At 36.2% G+C, this 8151-nt stretch overlaps 1 protein-coding gene across 1 annotated transcript; it reads left to right on the top strand.

Moving 5' to 3' along the window:
- Positions 1-6746: 6746 nt before the first annotated feature.
- On the top strand, positions 6747-7817 carry LOC138888086 (uncharacterized). The gene has a single exon (XM_070169894.1). The coding sequence runs from the start codon at positions 6747-6749 to the stop codon at positions 7815-7817; it is 1071 nt and encodes a 356-aa protein (XP_070025995.1).
- The last annotated feature ends 334 nt before the right edge of the window (positions 7818-8151 follow it).

Raw genomic sequence — 8151 nt, 5'->3', positions numbered from 1 at the left:
CATTTTCACCTTTATAACCTTAGGGGTCTATCTAGAACCACCTATAGGTAGAGGTCCTAAATCCCTCTAGGACCATTAAGAAGGGACGGGTAACAGCACGCAATAGAGATCACTGACCAAACACTCGCTTTAAATGACCACTACGGGGATGGGAAGGGTAGATGTGGGATATGATGACTACGCGCTAATGTCACGGGTAGCCCCTCATTGAGGAGTGTTTGCCGGACATTGTGTTTTTCCCGAGATTCTTTTTGTTTAAGACTTTGTTTTATACAACTTGTCCAAAAACTTCTATCTTATTATTATTTGAGTCATACAAACATGCCTTATTTGTAATTATTTGTTTCAAGTACTTATTTGGACTAATTCATGACTATAAGTTTGGCCGGGACCCACAGTTGTGGACTAAGAGGGGTGCCTAACACCTTCCCCTCGAGGTCATTTCGATCCCTTACCCTAATCTTTGGTAATGCAAACCGATCCAAGAGTTAATCGCTCTAGGTACCCTAACGCACCATAATCTGTTATGTGGAGACTCTTTAAATACCCAATTCCCAAAAGGAAAGGAGTTATCACACCCCATGAATGCCAAAACCCGAACTTCTCTCTCCGCGGAGGGAAAAAAGGGGGCGCGACAAGCCTGGGGTCGATTTTTGACTTTTGGAGGAAAATGATAGGAAACCTATAATTAAGCATTGGATATGAATTCTTTAGCATTTATTAATATTGTTAAATCAATTTGGACTAGATATGAGTAATTTGGAGGCGAGTTCTAAAGGAAAAACGGTGTTTGAGGCTTGAGTTGGACGTGGAAGTTCGAGGTAAGTGTTTGGTCTAACCTTAGCTTGAGGGATTAGAAGTTGTGTCTTATTTGCTATGTGTTAATTGTGGAGTACGACGTATAGGCATGACGACGAGTATCTATACGTCGGTGTCAAGCATGCCCGTGAGTCTTGTATTGTAATTGTTATGACTCCATTATAGTTTATTTGTGCTTCATATGAGGATTATCATTATTGTTCCCTTGTCGGGATATTATTGTGATATTATTGTTCCCTTGCTGGGATGTTGTTGTCATATTATTGTTCCCTTACCGGGATGTTGTTGTTATATTATTGTTCCCTTGCCGGGATGTTGTTGTTATATTATTGTTCCCTTGCTGGAGTTCTTTTATGATTGGTGTTGATAAATGAAAAGGGAGCGGGTTGCACGCCTGCAACGGTACTATATGAAATGGGAGCGGGTTGCACGCCTGCAACGGTAATTTATGAAATGGGAGCGGGTTGCACGTTATATGAAATGGGAGCGGGTTGTACGCCTGCAAGGGTATTATATGAAATGGGATCGGGTTGCACGCCTGCAACGGTTACATGTGTACTTGTTTCTTATTTCCTTATCTTTTGCTGGTATTTGATTTATGGCATTCCTTACATTTCTTTACTGTTATTCTGTTGTTACCTGTTACTCCCCGCAACATGTCCCCCCCCCAACTTTAGTTGTAATTATCTGCTTTTATTTCCGCTGTATATAATTTAACTGCATAAGTTTATTTGGTAGTTTGGTCCTAGTTTCGTCACTACTTCGCGAGATTAGGGTAGGTACTTACCAGCACATGGGGTCGGTTGTGTTGATACTATACTCTGCATTGTGTGCGGATACTGACACCGGAGCGTTTGGACTGCAGTGAGGGTGCTGTCTTCAGTCCATTCAGGTGACCCGAGGTAGTCCTGCAGACGTCCATGGGCCTTGGCGTCTCCTCCTATCTCTTCTCTTTCTATTTTTACTTATTCAGAGACAGACTTGTGTATTTCCATTCAGACCTTATTTGTAGTATTCTTAGATAGTTTGTGACTTGTGACACCAAATTCTGAGTAGTATTGTACTTCAAATTATGTAGCAGTGTTTGGTTGAACTATTAAGTTTTTCGTCTTCCGCATTTCTGGTTATTTAATTTATTCAGTTGTTTCATCACTTAATACTTTGAATTGTTGCGCATGCTTAATAAAAAGGGTCATGAAAATTATAATACTCAGCTTGCCCAGCTTTCACGAGTAGGCGTCATCACGATTCCCGAGAAATTCGGGTCGTCACAATAAGCAGCATAGCGAATAACTTTTTTGTTATTTTTTTATTATATCATCCAATATTTAGTATTATTACATTGTTAATAGAAATTTCTATCAGCATATTACTTTATTTAGTATTTTTCTCTGTTGCTTTGTATTTATAATATAATAAAAGATATATATTTTATTACTCTTGAAATAATTTTTATTTTAAATTTTATTCTATTGTTCTAAAAAATATTGCCTGAATTTTAATGAACAAATTTTCGATTAAATTAAAGGGAACTATGTAGTCATATAATAACTTTTTGTTATGTATTTATCTTTATTATATCACCCATGTTTGAATAGTTAATTTTAGGTAGTTAATTTCGCTGTGTATTTTCTTATCGTTTTGTTTTGTAAATAACTTTTGAATCTCCAAATTTGTTGGAGCTTTGCCTAAAATTTGTCACCTTGTTAATTTTTTGATGTTACATTTGAAATTATCACAATAATTTGCTTTCCCAATTCTATATAAATAGAATAGATATTGTCTGATTTTTAATGAATGAAATCTCTATTAAATTAAATGGACTTATATAGTCGTCAAATAACTTTTTTGTTATGTAATTTTATGTATAATATTATCCAACGTTTAGTATAATTATATTGTTAATAGAAATTATTAGCATATTACTTGTTTAATATTTTTGTCTGGTAATTTTTTTGTAATATAATAGAAGATATATATTTTATTACTCTTTGAAAATATTTTTTTATTTTAAAGTTTATTATATTTTTCTCAATAATATTGTTTGAATTTTAATGAATAAATACACTTTTATTTTAAAAAAGAAAAACGAAAATAACTTTAAAAAATGAAATAAAGAAATTAACTAACTTAAACCAACCCTCACCAATGTTTGAGTAATTAATTTAGGTAGTTAATTTCTTTGTTAATTTTCAATAAATAATTTCTTTGTTATTACCTAATTATGTCAAGTGTCTTTTTTCTAGGATACCACTTGGACTAATGTGGTGCCTTTTTCTTTGGCTTTTAATAATATATAGATAGATTATTAGCATATTACTTGTTAATATTTTTGTCTGCTAATTTTTTTTTGTAATATAATAGAAGATATATATTTTATTACTCTTAAAAATATTTTTTTTATTTTAAATTTTATTATATTTTTCTTAATAATATTGTTTGAATTTTAATGAATAAATACACTTTTTATTTCAAAAAAAGAAAAACAAAAATGATTTTAAAAATGAAATAAAGAAATTAACTAACCTAAACAAACCCTCACCTATGTTTGAGTAGTTAATTTAGATAGTTAATTTCTTTGTTAATTTTCAATTGATAATTTCCTGGTTATTAACCAATTGGCTTTTTTCTAGGCTACCACTTGGATTAATGTAATGCCTTTTTCTGAAATTTCTAAACTATCCACATAGGGAAACAGGCAAATTGACGGAGAGCCGTTAAACTCTCACTTATAGAATAATAGAATATATATATATATGGATTTGAATTAGCAGTTGTTTATTTTTTTATTTTGATTTTTATTATAAAATAATTTTAAAGTTCCAACTTTGTTGGAGCTTTGTCCTAAGAATCTACACTTGTTGTCTTATGGTTATACCACTTGACATCATATAATTATTTATTTCTCTTTATATATTTATATATATACACACACACTACAATATTATAAAGAAACTACTCCACAATTTGATTAAAAGTTTTTTTTATTTCTTTTTTATAAAAATAATTTTAAACGCCAACTTGAAACTACTCCCAATTTGAATTGGTAATTTTTATTTTTTTATTTTGCTTTTTATTTTAAAATTATTTCGATTTTTATTATAAAATTATTTTAAAGTTCCAACTTTGTTGGAGCTTTGTCCTAAGAATCTACACTTGTTGTCTTATGATTATACCACTTGGCGTTATATAATTATATATATATATATATAATTATATATATATATATATATATACACACACACACTACAATATTAGAAAGAAACTACTCCACAATTTGAATTAAAGTTTTTTTATTTTTTTATTTTGGTTTGTTTATTTTAAAATAATTTTAAACTCCAACTTGAAACTACTCCCAATTTGAATTGGTAAATTTTTATTTTTTTTATTTCATTTTTTATTTTAAAATTATTTTAGAACCCCAACTTGAAACTACTCCCCAATTTGAATGGGTAGTTTTTCTTCTCTCTTTTTTCATTTTTATTATTATAGCTAATTTTTTTATTTTTATTTTCGCTTTTTTTATTTTTTTTTTAAAACTCCAACTTAAAACTACTCCCACCCAATTTGAATGGGTAATATATTTTCGTTTTTTTATTATAGTTATTATAAGATATCTATATTTATTAATTCAAATAAAGTAACCAATTCATATATATATATATATATATTATTTTTTATTATTTTCGTTTTTTATATATATTTAAATTCAAAAATAATAATCAATAAGTAATTATTAACTAAATAACTAATTAGTAACTAATTATGCGATGTGGCTTTTTTTAGGCTGCCACTTGGCTTAAGGAGATGGCTTTGTCCTCTCCTTTTAACAATAACTAGTAGTGGTACCCGCGTGATGCGTGGTCTATAGTAAAAAATATTAATTAATTAAATTATGATCGTGCTTGTTTAATCCTATTAGGTTGTATTGCTTTAATAAAATTCAATTGGCATCTTGTTTGTCAATACGATATACCAATAATAAAATCTCTATTAAATCAAAGGTACTTATATACTCAGTGAATAACTTTTTTGTTCTATATTTTTCTTTATTATATTAACCAATGTTTAGTATTCACTTTCCTTTTGTAATATATGAGAAGATATATAATTTATTACTGTTGAGATATTTTTTATTTTAAATTTTATTCTATTGTTCTAAATAATATTATTTAAATTTTAATGAATAAAATCTCTGTTAAACTAACAGGACTTATACAGGCAGCGCATCGAACAACCTTTTTGTTATGTATTTTTCTTTATTATATCATCCAATATTTAATATTATTACATTGTTAATAGAAAGTTTTATTAGCATATTACTTTATTTAATATTAGACTTCTCCCTTCTCTCTCTCCTCGATAAGCCTATAATCCTAACGGTAACATCTTCATCTCCTCCGACAAATCCACCGGCAAATCGCGCCGCCGACACTTGTACAGGCGAACTAGGTAAGTACTCGTCCCTATCTTTCTCTCTCCTTTCTCTCTCCCCGCATCTCTCTCTTTCTTCCCCTTTCTTATAACCCTAGAAGCAGCTAGGCCGGCGTCCGGCGACCCACCGGCGCCGTCTCATCTTCCTTCTGCTTTTCCGAACCAACTGCACCACCCTCCTCTGTATTTCCTTTTCTTCAAACCTTTCCTCGTCATACCATTGTTTCTTGGACCGACACTATTTTCCGGCGTCCGTTCCGGTGACAGTCCTCTCCTTTTCTTGGTCCCGTGGTGTGTATGTGTGTTTCAGGTAGCACTTTCGGTGGCTATTTTGGTGATGGATAGGAGGTGCACGGGCAAAGCAGAGCAGGCCATTTGACAATCGCAAAGGGATGGACGTCAGGTTCCAAAGCACCCAGGTTATATTCACGGGAATAGCTGCGGCTGCCCAGGCAAGCGCGAGGCATACGGGCGAGTAGAGCGGAGCATCACCGGGTGCATCAAGTCATATCTCCAGGTTCTTTCCATCGGTAGTTGCTATCTCCCATTTTCTTGTCTCTTTCTCTATGTTAGTTAATTTGTGGCTATTTAGTTAGTATCACTTTAAGCATCTTATTAGAATACTTGTAGTTGCAACCGGTTATTTTCTAGTTTGGGTCCGTGTTAGTATTTTCTGGAGTTTGCCGTAAGTATAGTGGCTGTGGTGTGGGATGGTAGAGTAAGGTCATGTCCTCGAGGGGTTCCGGGGGTGAGTAGGGGGTGGGGAGGGGGTCAAGGGTTGGGACGAGAGGAAAGAAGGGTAAGGGAAAAGAGGGAGCTTGTAGATTGAGGATCGGGTCGTGGAACATAGGCACGCTGACGGGTAAGTCTATTGAGTTGGAAAAGATTCTCCAGAAGAGAAAGGTTTATATAGCTTGTGTCCAGGAGACTAGGTGGGCAGGGACAAAGGCGAGGAATACGGATGGGTATAAGTTGTGGTACTCTAGAGTTGTGAGGGGTAAGAATGGAGTGGGTATCTTGGTGGATAGGGATCTTAGAGAGTCTAGTTGAGGTTAGGCGAGTGAATGATAGGCTAATGTTTATTAAGTTGGTGATTGGTGAGTGCACCCTCAATGTCGTTAGCGCTTATACACCGCAAGCGGGCTTGGATGATATTATGCGTAGTATTCCACCTACTGAAAGGTTATTTATTGGAGGGGATTTTAATGGCCATATTGGAGCGGCTGCTGGTAGTTATGGCGAGGTGCATGGTGGCTTTGGCCTTGGGGATAGGAACGGGTGAGGTACTTCGCTGTTAGACTTCTCTAAGGCTTTCAAACTGGTGATTGCGAACTCGACTTTCCCGAAGAGGGAGGAGCATTTGGTTACTTTCCGAAGTTTGGTGGTGAAGACTCAAATCGATTATCTTCTCCTCAGAAGGTGTGATAGAGGGTTTTGCAAGGATTGCAAGGTTATCCCGGGAGAGACCCTCGCGACTCAACATAGGCTCTTAGATGGACATCGACATTATGATGAATAGGAAGAAGAGGTATGCTCGTGGCCGACCGAGGATTAGATGGGGAGCTTTAACCAAGGATAAAACCCTGGAGTTGGAGGGGAGGTTATCTACTATGGGAGCTTGGAGGAGTAGTAGAGACGCGAGCACTATGTGGTCGACGACGGCGAACTATGTGAGGGAGGCGGCGAGAGAGGTGCTAGGTGTATCGAAGGGTTTTTCTAGTAGGCACCAAGGAGGCTGGTGGCGGAATGACATAGTATATGGTAAAATGGAGGTGAAGAAGGTAGCGTACGCGAAGTTAGCAGGGAGCACAAGCGAAGAGGAGAGGAGTGCGAATAGAGAGGGGCACAAAGTGGCTAGGAAGGAGGCAAAGCTGGTGGTCACGGAGGCTAAGAATACAGCGTTTAGCCGTCTATATGAGGAATTAAGGGATAAAAGCGGGGAAAGGAAGTTGTTTTGTCTGGCTAAAGCGAGGGAGAGGAAGGCCCGGGATCTGGACCAAGTAAGGTGCACCAAAGACGAGGATGGTAGAGTATTGATGGGGGAGTCCCAAATTAAGCATAGATGGCAGACATACTTTTATGGTCTTCTTAATGAGGAGGGGGACCGGGATATAGCTCTAAGGGACTTGGGTCATTCGGAGAGTCTCCGAGATTTTAGGTATTGCAGGCGCATTAAGGTAGAGGAGGTCGTGAGGGCTTTGTGTAAGATGAGTAGGGGTAGAGCGACCTGGCCAGATGAAATTTCGATTGAGTTTTGGAAGTGTGTGGGTAGAGCAGGATTGGAATGGCTGACTGGGTTGTTCAATGTAATTTTTAGGACGAACAAGATGCCGGAGGAATGGAGATCGAGTACAGTGGTACCGTTGTACAAGAACAAAGATGATATCCAGTGTTGTAACAATTATAGGAGTATCAAGTTACTTAGCCATACCATGAAAGTACGGGAGAGGGTGGTGGAGGGGAAGGTGAGGAAGACGATGTCTATATCCGACAATCAGTTTGGGTTCATGCTGGGCAGCTCCACTATGAAAGTTATTCACCTTATTAGGAGGTTGGTGGAATAGTACATGGATAAGAAGAAGGATCTGCACATGGTGTTTATTGACTTGGAGAAAACGTATGATAAGGTTCCTAGGGAGGTGTTATGGAAATGTCTTGAGGCGAAGGGCGTGCCGGTAGCCTACATACGAGCGATCAAAGACATGTATGATGGAGCTAAGACTAAGGTTAGGACTGTGGGAGGCGACTCGGAGCATTTTCCGGTTGTTATGGGATTACACCAAGGCTCTACGCTTAGCCCGTTCTTATTTGCCTTGGTGATGGATGCTTTGACACATTATATTCAATGGGAGGTGTCATGGTGTATGTTATTTGCTGATGACATAGTTCTAATTGACG

The sequence above is a fragment of the Nicotiana sylvestris genome, chromosome 3, assembly GCF_000393655.2.
Source record: "Nicotiana sylvestris chromosome 3, ASM39365v2, whole genome shotgun sequence".
Lineage (NCBI taxonomy): Eukaryota > Viridiplantae > Streptophyta > Magnoliopsida > Solanales > Solanaceae > Nicotiana > Nicotiana sylvestris.
Note: the sequence above shows the minus strand (reverse complement) of the source record. Positions and strands in the feature narration are given on the sequence as shown.

Coding starts and splice junctions, on each gene's coding strand:
- LOC138888086 (XM_070169894.1), top strand. CDS start 6,747: ATGGACATCGACATTATGATGAATAGGAAGAAGAGGTATGCTCGTGGC.